General features: G+C 42.3%; 1 protein-coding gene and 1 long non-coding RNA gene across 6 annotated transcripts in view; one reads left to right on the top strand and one right to left on the bottom strand.

The window, feature by feature from the left end:
* The first annotated feature begins 632 nt into the window (after positions 1-632).
* Positions 633-24,824, top strand: part of aspa (aspartoacylase) — a 117,062-nt gene continuing 92,870 nt past the window's right edge. Inside the window, exon 1 of the mRNA XM_079605779.1 lies at positions 633-1,115. Coding sequence (XP_079461905.1) covers positions 874-1,115 — 242 coding nt within the window. The 5' untranslated portion in view covers positions 633-873. The remainder of the gene's footprint in view (positions 1,116-24,824) is intronic.
* On the bottom strand, positions 6,270-12,045 carry LOC306994851. 5 transcript variants are annotated; one of them, XR_013796746.1, is made up of 5 exons: positions 10,788-12,045; positions 10,101-10,517; positions 9,831-9,997; positions 9,568-9,745; positions 6,270-9,449 (listed from the first exon to the last, which is right to left on the bottom strand). It is a non-coding gene; the product is annotated as an uncharacterized lncRNA (long non-coding RNA). The 5 variants fall into 5 exon arrangements; XR_013796747.1 differs by having other exon boundaries at positions 9,568-9,997; positions 10,101-10,330; positions 10,433-10,517; XR_013796748.1 differs by having other exon boundaries at positions 9,568-9,997; positions 10,788-10,992; positions 11,534-12,045.

Here is a 24,824-nt window from a genome sequence, read left to right as displayed (position 1 = left end):
GCAAGACTTTGATCATTTATCTCTTGTCCTGATGCAAAGGCTCGTAACATGGCCTCAAATCGTTAAATCAGTATATTCAAAAAAAGTATGCTGCTATTGTGTTCACCCATACCTCTCCATGTGAACAGATTACACCAACTCTCTCACAGTTGCAATGGCTTCCTATTCATGCTTGAATTAACATTAAAAGCATTACATTGGGATGGCACCAGTGTTATCTTTGTGATCTCATTAGTCCATATACTCCGGTATGGTCTCTCCGTTCTGCTGCTAACACTGTTTCAGTTTGATTCGAAGCCTCCAAGTTATGTAATGCTTTTCTTTCATTAACAGAAATTATCCAAATTTGGAACTTTTTAAAAAGTTGCCAGGTGTCCTCTGGGTAAAACCGGTAATTTTTATTTTAATACATCTGATTCTCATTTTAGAGAGATATTACTAATGGACTACATCTTAAACCCCATTAACCTATTTAATTTGATATGCTTTGCTTTCATTTTTAACTTTAATTTGATTTCCAGATAATGAGTTGGAGTTGCATAAATAGCTACTGTTCTCTGACAGCATACACTTGTTTTCTTTTAAGTTGACCTACTATATTTACCTTGTATATGTGCATAGGCCACCAGCTCGATTTTATTTATTATCCGCGTATAGTCTCATGTGACATTGTTGTGACCATGGCGAACATGCAGGCAATTTGCGAATGTTGAAACCCAACATGCGCGTTTGACACGGACGCTTGGGGCTTAGGCTTACCCTTCACATATCCATTATATAAACAGCAGTCACAGTCAGTCGCGCCGACGGCAGTTGTGTGGAAACTTTGCGCTCTGTCTTTCGTGAACCGCGCACGTCCGTGCAGCTATCGCTATGAGTTCGCGTACTAAAATTTCATGTTTACAAGAAGCCAAACGAGTGGCTATTTTTGGAGGTACACATGGAAATGAGATGTCCGGCATTATGCTGGTAAATATGTGGATACAAAATGCAGCCGAGATAGAAAGAAACAGACTGGTGACTAAGCCGTTCATAAGCAACCCCAGAGCAGTGGAGAAATGTACAAGGTACATCAACACGGATTTGAACAGAGCCTTTACGCCCGAGAACCTCAGGTAAATATTGTGCCATACGTTATTTTCTATAAGTCGAACGCGTTTATGAATGGCAGTTTTATAAAACTGAACAGTCTTGTTGTGTTGTAAGAACAATGGTTCTTAACTGTAGCAAAACTTTTAGGCTCGTGTGTGTCCGAGGTAGCCTACATTGTTGCATTTATGTGTTGTTTATTGTTAGGCTACCATATTAGTCAGCTCGACGTCTTTGGCCGCTGTGTTGCACCTCTATTTTTTTCGTCTCCCGTTGTTGTTTTTTTGTAAAAACATTTCAGGAGCATTGCGTTGAGCTCAGTCTAGCTATTTTTAAACACATCTGTGTTAACGTCTCATTTGCATGACACAACATCACTGACTCGTGCGATAAAGTATCAATGGAGGGAGCGAGCAGTCAGCTGATCCGAGCCGCTCATGTTATGACTGTTGAGAAACGTGAGTGAAGCGTGATTGTAGTCATGAAGAGCATTTAATATAGCATCTTAGACAACACGTAACAAATGCTGATTTCCATGAGACTGGCGCGACTTTGAGGACATTTGTGTAGCTTGAAATATTTTAAATAAGTGTTTGTTGAATTTCAATTGAACTCCATAAATGTGATATTTTACAATGTCAGTAAGGGAAATTAGAAAATTAGAATGGTAAGAAATTCTAGGTCTAATTGTTCAACCCCTTATATTTATTTATATATAGCCTATATATATATATATATATATATATATATATATATATATATATATATATATATTAGTGCTGTTAGAGTTAAAACAATTAACGCAAATAAATTACAAAGCTGCGTCATATATAGGCTACTGTATGTGTGTGTGTGTGTGTACTTTTAAAATGTATTTAGTTACAATTTCATAAAGTATTCAGTATTGTAATCCAAGCACAACAAATGAAAGTAATGTAATTGATTACTTTTTTTATTTTTTTCAAGGTCACATATGTAAAAAGTCGTCACCTTTTATTTATATAGCACTTTTTATAAGACAGATTCAAAGCAGTTTTAGTGATAACAGGAAATTAATGCAACAAAGGTCTCTCCTATTGTATAGCATACGCTATGGGAAAACTCCTTTTCTCGAGAATACTGAAGCATTTTTTTCAAAACACAGAGTAGCTGCACAGCAGACACATATGAGTGCGGACACGGTCATTGGCTGTGCTGCGGCAACTGCACAAACCTATGGCAAGTACGCAGACACGGTAGCACGGGAGAGATAATAAATGTAGATTGTGTGCCCACTATAAAGTACGCACCACTACACACAAAAACAGTATCAGTTTCTCCCCTCGATATGACGAGTGGCTCTCGTTATCGCTATGCTCCCGCTGTAAAGCTCGCGCCCCTGCACATGAGCGCTGTTCACACAGCTGCAACACACAGTTGGACGGTCGGGTCCCTATCTCAGAGCGTCCCTCCTCCAGCTTTTATTTAACCCTTAGCTATGCGGGCCAAGGCCTGGGAGGCTATCCCCGGTATATCAGAATGGGTGTTGAACATAATAAAACGAGGCTACTCGCTACAGTTCGCTCGCAGACCACCGCGCTTTCAAGCCGTGGTCGAGACGACAGTGAATATGGGCGCGGCTCATGTTCTTCGCACCGAGGTCTCGAAGCTGTTGGAAAAGGGAGCTGTCGAACCAGTTCCCCTTTCACAGAGTGAGTTAGGCTTTTACAGCTGTTCCTCGTCCCAAAGACGTATGGTGGCCTCAGGCCCATCCTAGACCTCAGACATCTGAACAAAGCGCTTATGACGCCCGTTCAAAATGCTGACAACCAAACAGATTCTCGCGCAAATTCTCCCGGGAGACTGTTTTTTCTCAGTGGATCTGAAAGATGCTTATTTTCACATCCAAATATCGCCCCGTCACAGGCAATTCATGAGATTCGCCTTCGAGGGGCAGGCCTACCAGTACAGAGTACTACCGTTCGGCCTATCACTGGCACCTCGTACATTTACAAAGTATGCATCTTTCAGATCGAGAGAAATAAACCAGTCCCTCAGGCGAATTTGCGCAAAGGATTTGTCTGGTTGTGAGCATTTTGAACAGTCTACTCATGAGAGCTTTGTTCAAATGTCTCAGATCTAGGATAGGTCTGAGAGCTCCGTCCTTCTTGGGTACGAGAAAATAACGGCTGTAAAAGCCTGACTCGCTCATAGAAGGATGTACCGGCTCTATCGCCCCCTTGCACAGCAGTTTTGCTATTTCTGCGCGAAGTAGGCGTGCTACTTCTGATTTCACGCTCGTCTCGGTCCGGCCTCGAAAGCGTGGGGGACGGCGAGTGAACTGTAGCGAATAGCCCCACTTTACAATATTCAGCACCCATTCTGACACGCCCGGAATCGCTTCCCATTCTTTCGCACACATAGCTAGGGGCAGAATGTCCTCCGGGTTCTGATCGCCGCACTGCGCGGGGTCGAGAAACTGAGATGGCGGTATTAGCGTGGCGCGCGTGCTCTCGATGTCTGAATAGGGCGGCTAGCTGACCGCGTCGGCCAGCTGTTTCACATTCAATGACTCGGTCGATTTGGACGGAGAACATTTTGTGGCGCGAACAGCGCTGGGGTTACAGTGTTTGTTAGTAAGTGTGAGCGCTTGTGAGCAGTCACAGGGCTTACGTTTACAACACGGCCAGTAAACTTTAATGGTTTCGCCCCCTGAGATAACTGTGCAACACAGTGGGCATTGTGTAGGTGTGGGCACTGAAACGTGGGCACAATTCCTACATCTAACACTCGAGCGGCGCGTGCCCGCTTTATGTGAGTGGGCTCTGTGACAGTGAGAAACACCAGGGGGATCGTGCTTGTGTGTAGGGGTGAACACTGTCTTGTGGGCACATTTTCTACACTCATAACACCGTCGGCGTGGGGGGGACGCGGCCTGTTCGAGCGCAATCTAGGGCGGCCGCCCTGTCGACGCTGCGAAGATGGCGGAGGCTGGGACGGGCACTGTGTGGAGCTTCGTGCAGGAGGCTGAGCTTGAGAGTGGCCTGCAGAGGAGCTAGAGTGTCGTGGCAGGAATAAGTTCATGGCCTGCGATTGTTTTCTGAACCTCCGAAAACCGGTCCACAATCCCGCTTACCGCAGGGCCGAAGACGGGGAGCGCGAAGCTCGAGGGGAAAGTTCCGGCGAGCATCAGATTCGGCGTCGAACACGCCAAGTCGAGCCCACAGGGTCAACATTGGCAGTTCTTCGCAGTGGATGCAGCCTCCCGAAGACAGAGCGAGGGCTGCATGGTCTCGGGCCAGGCAGAGAGCGCAGATCACGTGGTGGTCTCCGTCACTGAGCCGTCACTCTGCAAGAGCCACAGGAAAAACGAGGCATTTTGCAACAAACGCCTCATGCTCTTTCAGACACGTGAGTCGTAGCGGAGAACTCACGGAGATAAAAAGGATATTTTTTTGTTTCGCCGGATAGTGTACCAGGCACGGATGGCTGAATGTGGTGAAGACGGCCAGCTTCCTCAGACGCTTTCCTAAGCTTGCTTGGTCGCTTGTTTCAACGGCGACGGCTTCTCTCGGAGTCCAGCGATGCGTAGAGCTCGCTGAAGAGATGAAAAATCAGCTAAGCAGCCCCCGAGCCCTTCCTTTTATACGCTAAGCCACCCCCATTCTGGCGGGCTATGACGCGTGAGGGCTCGAAGTCACGCCCGGCTCAGTTGTAGGCTGCTGCAGTTGCCGCGAGGCAGCCAATGGGCACGCTAGACAGTCTGCTCTAGGTCTGCCTGCTGCTACACTGCGTTGACAATATATACAAATTTAAGGAGACATTTTTGACTTCATATCTCGAGCAAAGATGACTTTACCTGTTGCGTAATTCTATTACGCAGTACGAGAGAACCTCTCGTAAGAGAACCAGTTTAAGTCAGAATATCTTTGGTGAATTGAAGACAATGCCGCAGCCTGGCACAAACTTAGGGTCAGCATCATCTTCACATCAGACTTCCTCGGAATCAGGAAAAAACTGGGGGATCTTGTGATGATAGATCTTTTAAAGTGTGAAGTCACACCCTCTGGAGGTAATTGAGCCAATAAGAAGTTGCATCTTTGGAGGGTAACTTTATGACTCTTTGTTCTCTAGCAGGATATTAGCATAAGGAATTTTATTGGGTGTTTAAGAGTGTAATGACTTCAGACCAACAACTGTGCAAAGTACAAATATCTCTCTTTACTGCTTACATGTTATCATGGAAAGTTACATAACCCACACTCAATACGTCACCCTGGGAAACCACTAAAAAGATTCTACACATAGGGAACAAAAATAGTTTTTTTAATTATTCATAGATATCAAACTTGCTACACATGTGATTTTAGTTAACCATTTCCTCACTAGCATTTTACCCCCGCTAGGGTTTTTGATCATTTTCACAAAAATGTCATGGCCCCCATCTACAGTATTTTGATAATTTTCACCAAAATTTCATGGCCCCCAGAATACTTAGTTGTATGAATATCTGAACATTATATATATATATATATATATATATATATATATATATATATATATATATATATTTATATATATATATATATATATATATATATATATATATATATATATATATATATATATATATTGTATTGTATATGCCTCGGACTCTGGGTCCGTATGAATTAACTCAAATGATCCATAGGGAATTTTAATAACTAATCATGAATATGATTACTATTTTGCATATTACAGTTACATTAAATTATCGAAATTGAAAATGTATAGATTATATGAATATATGAATAATCGATCACAACGTCTTATAATTCCTCATTCATATATCAATAATCTTAATTAATTTTGATTATGAGATAACCTTTAAGGGAAATTCATGTAATGATCAACTAGGTGTTTGTCCTGCAAAAACCATCAAAGATCACCCATCAACCTCTCAGTAAAGCTATCCCTCCTCATAAACTCCAAGAAACATTAACTTCCGGCCGGGAACATAAATTTTCCGGTGTTTATAAAATTAAAACTACTTAATGTAGTAAATATTGAGCGCGGTAGCTCTTGGATCTACCTCATTGACGTTTGTATTTTTATGATCGTTAAACAGTCACCAGTCATTTATAATATATGGTTTTAATGAATGCACAACTACAGAATATAGAATATAGTACTACTCAATATACACCGATTATATCTATGTACATAGCTTACAGTAAACAATACAAGACGAAACGGATAACAGTCAGATGAGAGAGGGAGAGCGAGAGAGAGAGTGAGAGAATGAGAGAATGGGGGCGCGCGCGCCGAAGCACGCGCTGAGGTTGTAGAGAGAGAGAGAGAGATGGTCACGAGTGACCATAGAACAACAACATCACAGAAACCTTGAGAGCCATCAAAATGCATCGAAGCTTAAAACATTAAAACTCGTTAGAGTGGATACTTGCAAAAGGTCGTGTGTGCGTAATGTGTCTGAGAACAGCCTGCGTGTGGCGTCCTCGGAGCAGAGTGCGCGCGCTCGTGTTGGCGGAGCGCGCTTGTCCGCGGGAGTTTCGAAGGTCTCTTGTTGTGGAGTTGCCGAAGGAATAACTCAGGGTAAGTTCGTTTCACTCTTAGGTAGAAGCGAACAAAGTAGAATTTGAAAATGAAACAAAAGACTGAGATAAAGAAAATAAAAGAAGACGCAAACTCCTGGAGGAGTTCAGTTCTTCACATGATGAGCAGACGATGAAGGCAGGAAGCGAGAGAGTGAGCTGGAGGAGCGTCTGGCTTTTAAAGAATGTATGGCTCACGCCTTCTTTTGGGACAAGAGCAAATCGGATCCTCTGATCTGGAGCGGGAAAGCTGTTCCTTTGTTCGTAAAGACACGCCTACTTTGACTATGTCATGTGAGAGATCGAATTTAACATTCATATTTAGAAGTATGGTATTTCCTAGAATTAATGCATATTATTGTACCTTGCAGTCAAGATTCGACTCCAACATGTTTATCCCATTACAATGATACCTCGAATGACGTTTCTGCACAAATACAGGGTTACATAATTTCCTCATAATCACTAGCATAGGGATTATTTCAGATGCTTCAGACATTATCTTGACCAATTATACACACAAAAATATATGAGCAATTCCACGCAAATGTCAACCTTGCTATGAAAAATTAAAGTTATCATAAAAAAATCAAAACCCTTTCTAAGTTGTCCATTTGGATCTGTATTTTATTGTATTGATGTGCAGTCATGTAAATTTTAAAGGAAATTCCTGTTTATTCACCTCAGATAAGGTGTGCACAGATACTAAAATAGCTTTTTTTATACAAACCTATTTCATGCTTTAAAAAGAGGGATCAAAGACTCCTTTAATTATACTTTATGTTGATAGTAAGGATGTTGCAGAAAGATGGGGGCATGACTGAGATATAAATACACTCACTTTGTTATAACTGCATTTCCCTTTAAATTTATAAAGGCTATATTTAGGAAGTCACGACGCTTAAGTGCTGTGTCACGTCCGTAACGATTTAAAGAATAAGTTTATTTTGTATAATCATTATTATTACAATTAATTTGAAACTTTATGTACAAAGCCAAAATATGTCCATTCTAGTTATGATTGACAAATCATCTCACTTAATTGCTCTAAACAACCTAATTATGCGTTACGGACGTGACCGTTACGGACGCTTCACATTAAATCATGCATGATTTGACCAGCGCATATTTGTTTAATAATTAATTAATTCATTTATTTATGTCAAGCAATATAATGACACATAACAAAGGCAATCAAGAAGCATTCTGATTAAATCAATACGAAAAGATAAATTCATCAACTTTACAATATAAATCGATCTATTGCTTGAAATGGAGTAGAAAGAAGTCAAACTTATTTAAACTCACCTTGGTCTTTCATCATTTTACTGTTAAAAAACCCCACACATATATTAAATAGATCTCTATTACTGTACATCAGAACTTTTTAGAAATTAATTAATACTAGTACCATAGAGTGTGCGTGTGTGATAGAGAGAGAGAGCGAGAGAGAGAAATATGAGACGCGCCTTCCGTGATGACTCACTTTCTTTCCCGCGCACGCCCTCTGTGGTCAAAGGCAGTTATTTCTGTGGTGATTGTAGATCTGCGATTTCTGGACAAAATCTCTAGTTTATTTGCAGTAATTGGTAAGTAATTTTATATCTAAATGTACATTTTAATTTAGAGTATATTTTTTTTGTACAAAATGTCATTTATAAATATTAACACACTGGCCATAGAATGGCTAATAAAAAAATCAGCTTAGTTAGCTGTAACAATTTTTTATTACAAAATGTCAATGTGAATAGCAGTAATTAATACAACAACCAATAATAACATATACATACAATAACATATACAATTTATATACATCTCATCCTACAGCGCAATGGCAAAAACTAATACTGAAAGACAATGTACATTCAGAGAGAAAAATAGGAATAATGAAAATTTCAAGGAAAAGGAAAGGATAAGGAAAAAAGCAGAAAGACAAAGAAAGAAAGAAAACCAATCAAACCAAGAGGCAAAAAGAGTCAGGGAGCTTGCGAGACAAAGACGTCTTCTAAAGTCACAGGTTCCTGCTTTGCAGGAGTCTCCACAAAATTCCCCTTTTAAAACGAGACAGTCACTAGGCAAGGCTGTAAAACGAGCACTCCAAGCTTTACCTAGCAGCCCTCGAAAAAAATGTATAGTTATAAAAAAAATTGCAACATCACTGTGCCTTCTTCAGGAGAAAAAGAATAATACTACAACTATTACATATGGTCAAGTCAAGGAGTTCTATGAGAGAGATGACATCTCAAGGCAAGCACCAGGGATGAGGGATGTGCTCACAGTCAGAGAGGGAGGAGTAAAAAAGAAGATCCAGAAACGACATTTAACAATGTCTATTCTAGAGGCCTACCGCGGCTTCAAGAGTGAACATCCGGAGTTTATAATTGGGAAATCTAAATTTGCTGAGCTTCGACCATCTCATGTACTCCGGTGTTCAGATACTCCGAGAAATGTTTGTCTGTGCTGTTACCATGAGAATCTTAAATTAGCCCTGGACTGTGTGCAACGTGTCATCCCAAGGCAAGCATTCCAGAGCACACAGGATTTTATCAAAGCTGTGGCCTGCAATCCAGACAGTTCTCACTGCATGTTAGGCCGGTGTGCTGAATGCAGGAGTGGAAAGCTGCTGGAAACCAGTGTTCTTAGTCACATTCCTGAGGAAGACAAACAGATTAAGGTGACCTGGTACACATGGGAAGCTACCGAAGGGCTGCCAAATAAGGTCCAGAAGAGTGGCACACTAGGTGATGTCCTAGATTCCTTGAAGACAGCAGCTACACACTTTCTGAATCACTGTTTTGTGAAGAGAAATCAAAGCACATTTTTTCAGGCAAAAAGAAAGCAGTCAAAAACAGACAAGGAAACTGTGGTGCTGCAGGTAGATTTTGCAGAGAACTACACGGCTGCTTACCAAGATCAGATCCAGTCAGCATACTGGCATCAGAAACAGATCACAGTGTTTCCCTCTGTTCTGTGGTCTGATGGAGATCCAGAGTCATATGCCATAGTTAGTGACAGCTTGGAACATGACAAGAGGTCCGTGGCAACGTTCCTCACCAAGATTGTCCTGGACGTTCAAGAAAAACATCCTGCAATGAGAGTGATGCACATTTTTAGTGATGGAGCTGCCTCTCAGTTCAAAAACAAATTCATCTGGTGTTTCATGTCAACCACCTTCAAGGAGTTGTTTCCAACTTTAAAAGTGCAGTGGCACTTCTTTGCCACAAGCCATGGCAAAGGTGCAGTGGATGGTGTGGGAGCAACAGTGAAGCGTGCGGTTAACACTGATGTCCTCAGCAGACAGGCTATCGTTGTGACAGATGCTGCTTCGTTTGCAGATTCTGCAAAGAAGAGTTGCCCAAACATTAAAATCAAAATGATTACATCCACCGAAATCTCTGATTTTATAGAGCATCATAGGCTGGCTGATAGATGGGCCATTACCACAGCTCTTTCAGGCACTCAATCAGTTCATCATTTTGAGCCAGTCACCTGGGGAGAAGTGCGTCACAAAATATACTCGGAGGCAGAACAGTCAAGTGTCCATAGATTTCTGCCCTCAGAAATCACATCTGCTGAAAGTCCCGCACAGCAGTCCTCTGAGCTCCACCCAGCAGCTGCAAGGAACATCAAAACTGGAGACTGTGTCTTGGTCCAATTCAGGGCAAACAAATCTGTCAGACAGTTTGTTGGACTTGTCAACAACCAAGACCAGGTGGCACTGGAAATAAGGTTTTTAAGAAGAAATGACAGTACTGGATTTGTCTACATCTTACCTGTGATGGAAGATAAGGCTTGGGTGACACCTGACCAAGTGATTGAGACTTTCAACCCAAAAATAGACAACAGAGGGAGGTATCACTTTGGAGAGGCAGTCGTTGCAGAATAAAAAAAGAAAATTATTCTTATTAATCAACATTTGTCCTCGTTTGGGACATATTTTTCTTTGTTTGTTGTTTTCCCTTGATTGATGCTTTAAATGGTTTCTAAATTAGATGATTAGAACATATTTTCAATATTTAATGAGATGTAAAAAGTTAAGATTCTGTCTGGAATTAATTAAATTATTTATTTTATTATCTTAAATTTATAATGATTCATGTTCATAAGGGATCAATACTGTATTCTTACCTCTTGAATGTTTATGCTTACAGAATGTTTAGCAACAATCAGTTAGATGTTGACCTGTAAAAAAAAAAAGCAATTATTTATGTTCACAGTTAACAACAATAAATAAAAATACTGTATATTCACTTTAAATGCATCTCTTTCACACATATTGTCTTGATCCTCCTGACATCCAAACCATTATAAACGTGGCAAAAACCCATCGGGCCTAATGAAATGAAGTAATCATTGTGATTTTGACTTAAGACAATAACATTACAATTATTATTTCAATGCATTGGCTAATTTTGCAATAATGTATATTTTAAAGCACGATTGCGCATTCAACAACGCAAAACGGGTATAAACATTGCGATTAGTTTGACACAAAACATAATATTGCGATCATTGTGACACGATTGCTTTTTTGCATGCATGAAAAAAAACGCTCCCCAGACTGTTTGTTCTATATAGACTGTTACAGTTACAATCAGACAGCGTTTCAATTCACTTGACGGGACTGAGGGGAAACCGGTGCTCTTGACTCCGGAGAATATCGATATGATAAAATGCATATAATGATTATGTATCTTAGCAATTCCGTATCTTTCGGGGTCTAAAGTAAACACATTATCAAGCAATATCATGCCCGAATTGAGTTTTGAACATGCTCACGGTGCCGGTTACAGTTTAGTAGCATGAGAGATATGCGTGAACTAATCTATAACACTGTGATTTCAGTTTAAATTTGATTAATTGTGCAGACTTACCTTACTGATGTCTCTGATGTTTGTTGTTTCAAATAAAAAGAGACACACAAAAGGGTCTCTGTTTAAGTTTTCCAGCGTCAGCCAAGTGATGGTTTCGGAACGGTCACGTCCATAACGGAAAGACGTCACGTCCGTAACGTCCGTTTTTCCTCACAAATGGAAAAATTTAAACTAAACTAAAATAATTAATTATGTTCTATAGAGAGCCGACACTCATCCATTCGGTTGGTATTATTTCTTTTGGCTTGTGCATTTTAATTCACAGAATTTCAACAAAGTATATTGTCTCCCACAAACTCGCGTCTTTTTTTGTCACGTCCATAACGCATGTGTATTTCCCTCATATTAAATATAAAACGCATGTGTAGACTGATATTTTTCGAATTTCTGTACTCCTTTATTAAGGGAGTATGGACATATAAACAGACATTTAAATATATTGGTATTAAATGCATTTTCTGAGAATTTATATTTTATGTTTTGACTGCAAATGTCACGTCCATAACGCTGGAATTGCCCATGTCAAAAACATTGCTATTGGATCATATGTGGACATTTCAGTTTAAGGGTCCATGAGTGTGTGTGTGTGTGTGCATACATTCCAGAGGGTGATAGAGAAACGGAGTTTCTTCTGTTTTATGGCCTGTGAGTGTCCGGTTACGTGCTCATGCATGCGTTTGGACAGGAAGTTTGGGGGCTGGGTTCTATGGGGAGCCACCAAAACCTCTTGTCTGTTCAGACCGTGAATGAAGTGTTTGGAGAATCACAATTCATTAATTTAAAAAGCAGCTGTCATTGTCAATGTTGCTACAGATTCCCCCTTTTTGTTCGATTAAGTCAGGGGATGGACTTCATCGAACAACAAATTAGCACAATGGATGACAGGTGGTTTCAAGGCTGTTGGCTCAGCTCACATGAGGTTGAGGTGGTCGATGGTGTGGGGTTCTGTGAGAAACCGCCGACACGGCTTTGTGAGCTTGGCTGTGGATGTTCACATCTCGTTGAGTCTGGCACAGGGTGAAGGCCAAGACGAGTGTCGGTGCGTGGTCGGTGACCTTGGAAAGATACAACAGTATCAGCTGCGGTCCAGGTTTGGACACAGGTGAGTGGTATTCAGGCTTGGAGGGTTGTGTTGACAGGAGCAATGTTCGTGAGTTGGGACCCCCTTTTCTCAAACCAGAGATCTCCTTCTGGATCTAAGGTGACGTTGTAGTTCTTAAAGGATGGGAGTTCCAGTGCTGTCTGGTACTCTTTGCTCGGAAGATGGTACCATGGCAGGTTACCGAGGTGTGAGATGGCACCTGTCGGTACTTGAGTCGGCATACTCTGGCTGAGCAGGTTGACACGGCTGGTTGTATCATGCTGTTCGTGAGTGACAGTGGCTGTGGGCGCAGGTGTGTTAGCCAGCCATCGTTCACCTACAATCTTTGCTTGTGTTTCTGTGACTTGTGTGCGAGGCTTAGCTTCAGCAGGGCAGCGTGTGTGGCTGACCAGGGGTTGCAACTCGCAGATTCCTTCTGTGTTGTCTCTGAGGAAGGTTTTGCTAGGGCAGAAATAGTGAATGTCTTTGGTCAAGGTGCACCCGTGCAGGTTTGGGGCCGGGTACAGCAGGGTGTCGCTGTCGTGGTAGGCCACCACGTCTGGAGTGCATATCTTGAACTGGGTCCTGCTTTTCCAGGACCCGATGTTGACCATGTCTTTGAGCCTGTAGGCTCGGTTTGACTCGATGATGGGTAGGTTTAGGAGAAAACCCACTTCTCTCTGCTCAGGGTTGACGTGAAGTGGGGTGGCGTAACCCAGAGAGTGAGCAAGGTGTGTTTGAAAAGGGTCAGCTGGCGTGGTGATGCTGGAAGCCAGCACAGTTCGCACAAGGCTTAAGGGTTTCAGGTACGGTGGGATTACACCTGTGGCTAGGCTGTCATTGGAGGAGCTAACCTCCCACAGCATGTCTGTCGTTAGCGCTGTAATCAGCGGAGTCTGGGCAAAGTCTTTCTGGAAGATATTAAACAGCGGTTTCATTGAGTTCACAGTCTGGTTCGCTGCGTTGACACTGGACATACCAATGTTAAACAGAGTTCTGGCGGCAGCTACGGCTCCGAGCAACGCTCCCAGGAACCGTTCGGATCGGTGGTTGGTGCTTAGCCGTTTAGTGCGCCAGGCTTGGCGCGGACATGAGTTTGGTCATGTAGCTGCAGGTCAGTCTTGACCTTGGGGCAGCAGTTGTTAAAGTCTTTTGTGAGCTGGAAGGTGCAGGGTAGCGAACTTGAAACTTGACCTGGTGCTAAGTCTGTGTCGTTGTGACTGGCTGTGGGAGTTCCCATGAACTGTGTGACCTGACAGTCTGGCTCTGTGGAAAGTCTCGTGACCTCTGTGATCTGACAGTCTGGCTCGGGTGGCCTGTGTGACTGGATGGGGAGAGGTTCTGGCACTTGAGCCCAAAGAGTTCGCCTTTTGAAGTCCAGTAAGGGCTCGAAACGATCCAGCAGGTCCTTGCCAATGATGAGTGGATGAGTGTTCATTGGTGAAACGTACACAGGGTGAGTCAGCGACATAAAACCTATTGACAGGTGGATTAGAGTTAGCTGTTCAAACCGGATGCTATTTTGGCTGTATGAATGCACATTTAGTTCACAAGTGTGAGACTCGAGAGTTCGATTCTGTCTCTTAGCTTCGACTTTGAGTCTTTTGAAAAGTTGAGATGAGATCACAGTGAGGTCTGCTCCTGTGTCTATCAAGGCTTCAAGTTTCACTTCCTTCTCCAAAGTGCAGGCTAGGTAGGGTTTCCTGGTCACCCCCCTTTCAAGAAGGTTTCCCAGAAACTGTGGCACCGGGGCTGTTGTTGTCAGCCGGAGTGAATGGTAGGTGTTGTCAGTTTGTGATGCAACAATGAGTTCACTATTTGGTGACTGACAAACAGTGTTCTGGGGGGCAGTCGCATGGAGGGAGTGAGTGGAGCTGCTATTTGGTGATGTAACAGCAAGGTTCATGGATTGCGATTTGATAACAATGTCTGGTGGGTTGTCCCCGGGAGGGACGTGTGGCTTGCTGCGGGGGCAGCTAACCGGAACAGCACTTCCTGGGACTTTGTGATGTTGGTCCCAGGTGTGATGTGTTGTGCTGTTTTGTGTAGGGTGTGCAGCTGTCAGCTGTGGTGCTGGAGTGGAGCTGTCACTTTGTGGTGTGACAGCTAGCTCTGTAGTCTGTGGGGGACGAGCAGTGTTCGTGGTGCTTGGCTCAGTCAGATGGCAGTCAGTCAGGGTGTTGGTTACAGTTCTTATGCTTATACATAAGATGTCTGGTTCGTCCTTGTCTCTCTTGCGATGTTTCTTGTGAAGAAACTCTTTCAGCATCATCACGATCTCTGCTGTCTCCGACGTGGCTGCACTGTGTTTTTCTGGTGTGCGATAAGGCTTGGGCTTACCAGTAGCATGTCGAGAGGGGTTCCAGGGCTGGCTTTCTGGGCTTGGAGTTCTGGACGGCGGGTGATGCTGGTCCCAGAATCTTTTAGAGCGCTCGCTCCGATGCTTTGAACGAGCACCGTCACGGTTGTGCTGCCCTCTGCTGGCCTGGAACGGTCTTGACTCTCTGTGGTACAGTCTGTGACTGTGGTGCTGTTGGGCACCCTCTGTGTCTAGCTCTGAGCAGTGCTCAGAGACAGAGTAGATTGTGGGGTCTTTTACAGTCTTTTTGGAAATAGTCTTTTGCTTGGTGTAAGCTTTGTGGACCAAGTCACGTAGCTGTTGGGTGGACATGCTACGTGGACAGGCCAGAACGCCTAAGTGATGGCTTACTGTGGGATGCAGATTTCGGAGGAACAGCGTCCTGAAGTTGACATCATCTTCCATACCGGGCTCATTTCGTGCTCCGAAGTAGGCGTGTCGGAGTCGGCCGTAGTAGGTCTGTGGGTGTTCAGGTCGGGCCTGTTTGATGTCCATGGCGGCGATGAACCCCTGATCTGACTCTGGATCAGAGAATTCACGGATCAAAGCTTGTCGCAGCTGCTGGTAGTCCCTTTTGACAGTCTCTGGTTGACGGTCTAGGAAGCTGCGCACGTCACGGCTAGACGTAATTCTGAGCAGGTAAAACTTGTCCCAAGCTGTCACGTTGGCGACAGTTTGCAGGTGAAAGTCAATGTCTTGAAGGTACGCATGCACATCATGGCCTCCTGCAGGGTTTGGAGTGAACGTATGGACGTTTCGGGCCAACTTGTCAAGGTTTGTGGGGGAAGAGCTGTTGCTGGGGGCCCAATCCGTCTGGAAAGGATTCTGACCCTTTTCAGCTCCGCCGCCGTCAGCCTTGGGAGCCGTGCCGCGTTTAGCGGTAAGTGTTCTCTGTGAGGGCCCCCCCCCCTTTCTGCTGACAGGGGTTTTTGTTGGCTGGCTGGTGCGTACCGGCTGGTTAGGGGAAACTTTGTGGTGTGTGTTTCCCCTACCCGTTCACTGTTAAGTCTGTAAGAATGTCTCAGTTCTTTGTGAACAATGTCAAGTTTGTCTCTGAGATTGTGTCTCTGCAGAGTAAGCTCATGGATTTCAGCTCTGGCCACCTGTAAGTGTTTTTCACAGGCTGTGGCTTTAGCGTTTTTGTCTCTTAGTTCAGTCTTTGCTCTCTCGAGGAGAGCGTCACTTTGTTGGAGTCTTTCGTCGAGTTCTTTACGGGTTTCTTTCTCCGACTGTTCTCTTTGGTCTGTGTCGAGGCGAAGATCTTGCAGGGCCTTTCGAAGTCTTTCTACTTCTTTCTGTAGCTCTGGATCTGTGGCGTCCTCTTTCTCGGTCTGGAGAAGAAGCTGGTCTAGATGACTTTGGGTGTGGGCCTGGTTCCTCCGGGCCTCCTCTGCTTGAAGCTTTAGCGCTGCTGCTTCCTGCTCCAGGTTGATGTGGCTCCTTTCGCTGAGCCGTGCCTGGGCGACGAGTTTGTGTGCGAGGCTTCCGACGATCTTGGCCCAGTCCTTGTAGTTGTAGCTCTGTGTCGGATCGTGGGTCATCAGTTCGACCAGGTCGGTGTCCAGCTGTTCTCGGCTCAGGGGCTCTGTGTCAGCGGAGTGTCTGGGCAGGAAGTCGGTCGTCATGGCTCTCAACCACGACTCGAGTTCGTCCCACTGGGCAGCCATACTGGACGGCCGTGACCTTGGCACACTGTAGGCGAGAGAGAACACAGAACACACACACAAAGAGACCAATGCAAGTTCGTTTTAAGGTTAACGAGCTATGATCATACGGCTATGCCGTTTATGAGAATTTTGGGGCTAACTGATGCCAACAGTTAGACAGTTCGCGGAGCCAATTAACTTGGGTCGTCTGAGGACCTGCACTAGAGTTTGTGACGAGCAGTAGCCTGGCGGGTCACGTGGTGGCCCCGGCTGCTGGTGGTCACTCTACTACTTAGCTTCCTTGATGGCTCTCTCAGGTTACTGTTTCTAGGTGAAATGAAAGAAACAAATCACAACAGAACAAAGGATAGAACAGATCAAAGTATAATAAGATCAAACAATAGTAACTAGGGCTGTAATCAACCAAAGAAAATCTTGGTCGACTAAAGTCCTGAAATTTTCGACTAAAAATCGACTAAAAATGACGTTAGGAAAAAAAAAAACGTTAAATTAATTAGCTGCGCACTGTGCGCAGTACTTGGTAGCCTTGTTGTCCGCCTAAATGAATTATAAATAAACATAAAAAATAGTAGGCTATTTGCAGTATATTAAATCGTTTTTGACCTAATTATTTTGCACTGAAATGAGTCTGACACTCGATCTGTCGGCTCTGACAGCGTTGCATCACATGCACCTGCGCAATATCATAGTCATAGCCTATGATTTCCGAAAATAGTACTGTTGTCAACTAGTGATATCATCACAAGAACTTTTGAGGAATATGCAACATAATTTAGACAATTGTTTTTATCATATGTATTATAATAACTGACAGCTCGAAGCAGCTCGCAGAGTGAGGCTGAACACAGGAGCGCGGCTTCGCGGCTGAGACACGAATAGACTATTAACTTAAAGCTTTACTCTTAAACACAAAAGGCACGTCCATTTTAATAAAAACATAATATTTATTAAACAAACCAGATCAAGAGCAAAAACGAAATAAAGTGCATAACTGAAAATAAAGCATAGGCTCAAAACTAATACAAACAGTGGCACAGCGCATTAGGCTACAATCATAAATTTCCCGTTTTCTATTAAAAAAAAAAATGCTGCTACACTGCCGATGTCTTTGTTGACATGGTAGAAGAGGACTGACTATGAATTAAACGCTCTCACAATTAAATAAATAATATTCAGCAAACCTTCTAGTAGCCTACTTTCTGTCTCTCTTCTCCGGTGGGTTGGGCTAATCCAAAAGAAGTGAAAACAAGGGGGGTGTTCTGAAGACAGACTGTTACCTGTGAAACAGGGGTGCTCTAAAAACACCCCCATTAGCAATTAGTGCTTTCCACCTGATGAAACGAACGCGGCAAAACTGATGAAACGAACGCGGGAAAACGGATGAAATGAACGCGTCAAAACTAATGAAATGAACGCGCCAAAAAATCGACCAATCAGAATTTTGGTCGAGCCAGAACGTATCGACCAACAATCGACTAATCGACTAGGAGATTACAGCCCTAATAGTAACACGGTATGTGTTAGAGAGAATAAGGAGGCCTAAGCCTATTACCACTGCCAGAGTTTACGATAGGGCCTACAGGTGAGTGGGGGCTATCGGGGTAGAAAACCTAGGAAGATAGTGAGGCTTGGAGAACAGGAGATGGGCCAAACACTTAAACGACCGGGGAATATCTAATATTCTGTGGCTTATACTAAGTGTATGGGTTTTACCTTATTTAGTTTGCCTGGGGTGAAATGAGGTCACTCAGGTGGGAGCCGGCGGCGCGGTCAGCCTTCTCGATGGTCCCAAACACTCGACCGCAGTGGACCCGGGCCCTTCGTTACTCTGTGTACCACGGTGCGCCCTTCTCAAACAACTTGCGACCTTAAACACAACCTGGCAACACCAAGGTGTCAACTGCCAGACAGCATGACAAAATTGGGTTTTCCCCGGAACCCTGCCCCTGCAGCAGGCCCTGGTTCAGGTAATTGTCCCGAAATTGCCTTGTGTGTCAGCTGGCGTGGTTGACTTTACCCTTGGAGTGCTAAATTGCTGATGTAGCAGTTGCGTGCCGCCCCAATGGTAAGAGACAGAAGCGTCCGAGGTTCACTCACGGCTAGTGTTGGTAGTGAACGACCAGGTGACCCCGCTCGCTGGAAACCAACCAGAGATGACTGTCAAATCACCACAGTGCCCTAGGGAGAACTACATATGGGTACACAAAGAGGGGTAAACAGGTTAATGTAAATTAAGGCTTTCTTGTTTAAACCAAATTTAGTAATCAGGTATGTAGAAATAGAGGCAAAGGCTTTGAAATAATGATAAAACAAAGAGGGAATTATGATAATGTTGGTGATTATCAGAATAACCTAACCTAAAAGAGAGATAAGAAAAATTAGAAAAAATAAAAAAATTTGTAATATTTTTTTTTTTTGAAAAAAAAAAATTTAATAAAAAAAATTAATAATAAAATAATGGAAAGACAGGATGACCCCAGAAGAAGAGACAGGCCGCAGTAGTGGGTTTGTCCCACAAAAGGGGCGTACCTCCTCTCAGCGGTCAACCTGTTTGAACAGACAAACTCATTCAAATTAAATTCAACCTGGTTTAAATTCAAATTTAAATAAGCCTGTGCAGAAATGAGAAAAAATATCAGAGTGATATTTTATAATAATCCAGATAACATTGAAGTATCAGTAATTATTATGAAATAATCAGAAGACGAAATAAGTACAGTCTTCACAAGAGTGAAAGGAGGAACGAGAGTGGCACCCACTAACCACAAGGCCACGCGGTGGCGCTGTTTCCTTCTAGTGGATATCAGTGGCTGACAGCCACACACAATTTAAATCCAAAATTTAAATCTGGTTTAAACTCGAATTTAAATAAGCGTGTAAGGGAATTGAGAAATCAGAGTGATATTGTACAATAATTAAGATGCATTAAAGTATCAGTAATTATTATAAAATAATCAGACGAGAAAACAGAAATAAAGCAATTCACACAGAATTGGAAACAGAAAAGCGAGTTGAATGAACTGCTTTAGCGGGAGGCGGCCACTAGGTGGCGGACTTCCCTCTAACTGGGCTCTCAATGGCTGGGCTGGGATTTAATTTAAGTTTTAATTCAAGTCTTGTTTGAACCAAACTCAAAGTAAATGTACCAGTCAAAAGCAGAAAAATTGTCTAACACAAAATAATATTCGCACGAGCAAAGCTGTAACTGCCAATAATTATTTAGAATTTTAGACAAGCTAATTCACCATTCATTATGACACTTGAATTTGGAATTTAGCAGTACGAGAGCATTATCTGAAACGGCCACGAGATGGCGTAGTTGCGCACATGCAGGCTGACGTCGGTGGGAGGCGGTGCTCACGCAGGGTGACGTCGTTAGGGCGCGTATTTTGAGACTTAAACACCTAAAGGACCTCTGGTGTTTAGTCCGCGGAATTACAACCAATTTTAAATGTGACTCTCGGTCACGCGCTGATTTTCTGCAATAAAAATCACAAAGGAACAAGATCTGCGGATCTTTGGGTGCTATTGCACAAGAGCGTGAAGCAGGGTTTCTTCGCTGCAAAACACAATTGTGGGCTACTCCCATAGACATTTATCCAAATAGCACGGATTTAAATGTATTAGGTTTTCGATTGATTAGCTAAGTCAATGTTTAACCAGGAGTTTATCGTTTTGCTGAATATCACTGGGTTAACCACGAATTCAATAACGACATTTGCATGCAAGGCCTAATATGTTTGGAAGGAATCTCGCTTAGAAACATATTTATTAATACCGGTAATACGCACGTGAGAATTATTCGTTCACAGCGATTTCAACAAATATTAGAAATGTATCGACTGCAGAGATATTTCTTCATCTCTTAACAGGACATTAGTAATATTAAATACTGCAGTGTATAGCATTTAACAGTGCTAAAATTGTCTAGGCATATTTTAACGACTTGTTAAAGTGTAACGTTACTGACTTAGGCTTTTTGCCTGGTCAGTTAGGAGTGAGTTCGCGTTTGCGACTTATCTCACAATTTCATAACACATGTGCACAAAGATTATTAATAACCATATAAACAGACTGGAACTGGATATTGCTCGTAAAAAACAAAGTTTGAGATTGCCCGCATTCTCCACCATACTGTATCGTATATGCCTCGGACTCTGGGTCCGTATGAATTAACTCAAATGATCCATAGGGAATTTTAATAACTAATCATGAATATGATTAATATTTTGCATATTACAGTTACATTAAATTATCGAAATTGAAAATGTATAGATTATATGAATATATGAATAATCGATCACAACGTCTTATAATTCCTCATTCATATATCAATAATCTTATTTAATTTCGATTATGAGATAACCTTTAAGGGAAATTCATGTAATGATCAAATAGGTGTTTGTCCTGCAAAAACCATCAAAGATCACCCATCAACCTCTCAGTAAAGCTATCCCTCCTCATAAACTCCAAGAAACATTAACTTCCGGCCGGGAACATTAATTTTCCGGTGTTTATAAAATTAAAACTACTTAATGTAGTAAATATTGAGCGCGGTAGCTCTTGGATCTACCTCATTGACGTTTGTATTTTTATGATCGTTAAACAGTCACCAGTCATTTATAATATATGGTTTTAATAAATGCACAACTACAGAATATAGAATATAGTACTACTCAATATACACCGATTATATCTATGTACATAGCTTACAGTAAACAATACAAGACGAAACGGATAACAGTCAGATGAGAGAGGGAGAGCGAGAGAGAGAGTGAGAGAATGAGAGAATGGGGGTGCGCGCGCCGAAGCACGCGCTGAGGTTGTAGAGAGAGAGAGAGAGAGAATGGTCACGAGTGACCATAGAACAACAACATCACAGAAACCTTGAGAGCCATCAAAATGCATCGAACCTTAAAACATTAAAAATCGTTAGAGTGGATACTTGCAAAAGGTCGTGTGTGCGTAATGTGTCTGAGAACAGCCTGCGTGTGGCCTCCTCGGAGCAGAGTGCGCGCGCTCGTGTTGGCGGAGCGCGCTTGTCCGCGGGAGTTTCGAAGGTCTCTTGTTGTGGAGTTGCCGAAGGAATAACTCAGGGTAAGTTCGTTTCACTCTTAGGTAGAAGCGAACAAAGTAGAATTTGAAAATGAAACAAAAGACTGAGATAAAGAAAATAAAAGAAGACGCAAACTCCTGGAGGAGTTCAGGATGGAGACTTCACATGATGAGCAGACGATGAAGGCAGGAAGCGAGAGAGTGAGCTGGAGGAGCGTCTGGCTTTTAAAGAATGTATGGCTCACGCCTTCTTTTGGGACAAGAGCAAATCGAATCCTCTGATCTGGAGCGGGAAAGCTGTTCCTTTGTTCGTAAAGACACGCCTACTTTGACTATGTCATGTGAGAGATCGAATTTAACATTCATATTTAGAAGTATGGTATTTCCTAGAATAAATGCATATTATTGTACCTTGCAGTCAAGATTCGACTCCAACATGTTTTTCCCATTACAATGATACCTCGAATGACGTTTCTGCACAAATACAGGGTTACATAATTTCCTCATAATCACTAGCATAGGGATTATTTCAGATGCTTCAGACATTATCTTGACCAATTATACACACACAAATATATGTCAAAAACATTGCTATTGGATCATATGTGGACATTTCAGTTTAAGGGTCCATGAGTGTGTGTGTGTGTGTGCATACATTCCAGAGGGTGATAGAGAAATGGAGTTTCTTCTGTTTTATGGCCTGTGAGTGTCCGGTTACGTGCTCATGCATGCGTTTGGACAGGAAGTTTGGGGGCTGGGTTCTATGGGGAGCCACCAAAACCTCTTGTCTGTTCAGACCGTGAATGAAGTGTTTGGAGAATCACAACTCATTAATTTGAAAAGCAGCTGTCATTGTCAATGTTGCTACAATATATATATATATATATATATATATATATATATATATATATATATATATATATATATATATATATATATGTCCCTCTGTTTTTAAACACAATTTCATGCATTTTTTTATCAACATTTGAATGTGGGCAAGTTTAATAAAAAAGCAACATTGAGCAAAAAGCTGAGAAAATCATGTTTTTGTCAAAGACTACATCCAGATCAGATTCAGAATGATGATCAAAACACAGATGGAGCAGATCAAGTCCATCAACACACCTAATGCTTGCATCGACCTGTATTTCATCCTAGGTTGACATTTGAACCTTTGGTCTAATTACACATTGTTACCTAGTCAACCGTTATCTGAGATTTGTTTTCATGATTATCGAATGTAAATAGTTTTATCTCTAAAAACAGTTTAGCCTATAACGCTAGTATATAGGGCATTGAGTAATGACAAATAAAAATCGCTTGTTAATACCACTAACAAGGCTCAAAATAGCCCCACACTAACACGGTAGCATAATGAGGGTCCCTATATTTATTTATATTGGGCTTTTTACAATACAGATTGTATCAAAGCAGCTTCACAGTGATAACATGAAAATAATACAAAAAACAATTTCATCATCGTCCACCTTTTAGGCAGATCTATAATATTGTTGAATATTAAATGTCCCCAACTAAGCAAGCCAGAAGGTAAGGCAACAGCGGCAAGGAACCAAAACTCCATCAGTTGACAGAATGGAGAAAAAAACCTTGGGAGAACCCAGGCTCAGTCGGGGGCCAGTTCTCCTCTGGCCAATGAGTGAACAGTGTATGATTATGATTCAGGAGCATTACAGGTCAGAAGTTCAGAATGAATCAGAGTATTTGTCCAGTTCCGGTTGGTTGAAGTCGGATTGGAGAGGAGGAGAGACTGGTTGACACTTCAGGTCAGCGGCGTCGTCGTGTCCTGGCACTGGTCCTTCATTAGATCTGGATCCGGCCTGGTTCCGGTGGACAGCGGTAAACCTCGGGATAGACAGAGAGACTAATATTAGCGTAGACGCCATCCTTCTTATGATGTACCAAGTACATCAGGATTTACGGGAAGTGTTCCCGGTCCCGGCTGTTCTAAACTATGCAGCCTAACATTGAATTATAGAAGTCTATAATGTGTTATGTGTATGCTAGGCCGAAGAGATGCGTTTTTAGTCTAGATTTGAACTGACAGAGTGTGTCTGCTTCCCGGACAATGTTAGGAAGACTGTTCCAAAGTTTTGGTGCTAAATAGGAAAAGGATCTACCGCCAGCAGTCGATTTTGATATTCTAGGTATTATTAACTGGCCGGAATTTTGAGATCGCAGTAGACGTGAACTATAATGCGTTAAGAGCTCGCTCAAGTACTGCGGAGCTAAACCATTTAGTGCTTTGTTAGTGATCACCTTGTTAGTGGTATTAACAAGCGATTTTTATTTGTCATTACTCAATGCCCTATATACTAGCTTTATACTAGCGTTATAGGCTAAACTGTTTTTAGAGATAAAGCTATTTACATTCGATAATCATGAAAACAAATTTCAGATAACGGTTGATTAGGTAACAATGTGTAATTAGACCAAAGGTTCATTTTGCGCCGGAGTTCTCTTTTAAGTAACATTAGGCAGTTTTGATTTATAGGCTATTTACTACAGTTTGCTCGCCGTCCCCTGCGCTTTCGAGTGCAGACCGAGATGAGAGTGAACTCAGAAGTAGCACACCAACTTCGTGCAGAAATTGCAAAGCTGCTGTGCAAAGGGGCGATAGAGCCGGTACATCCGTCTCTGAGCGAGTCAGGCTTTTACAGCCGTTACTTCCTCGTGCCCAAGAAGGACGGAGCTCTCAGACCTATCTTAGATCTGAAATATTTGAACAAAGCTCTCATGAGGCTGTAGCAAATTAGCTCTATGAAATATTAATAACCAATCATAACTTGTTATAATTGATTATGAATATTTGGATCAGTTAATCGGATTAACTTGATGTAGCTACGTTAACATTACAACCAATTACTCAGTTCATCCTGTGAACCCTCAATATTGGTTATTAATTGATTAATAGAAATGTACATTTCCGGGGCATGGGAAATGTATTTCTTACTTATACTACTAAGAGCAAGTAGCCAAAAATCTATGGTTATTGACTCCGGATATGAGCTTGAGACACAGACAACCTTACGTGTGATGAACAAGACTTTATTAACTAGACTAAACATTTAAACTACTCTAACATACACATACATACATACAGGAAAGAGA

Source organism: Phoxinus phoxinus (assembly GCF_949152265.1).
Source record: "Phoxinus phoxinus genome assembly, chromosome: 3".
NCBI lineage: Eukaryota > Metazoa > Chordata > Actinopteri > Cypriniformes > Leuciscidae > Phoxinus > Phoxinus phoxinus.
The sequence above is the reverse complement of the archived record's forward strand: the minus strand, read 5'-3'. Positions and strand labels throughout refer to the sequence as shown.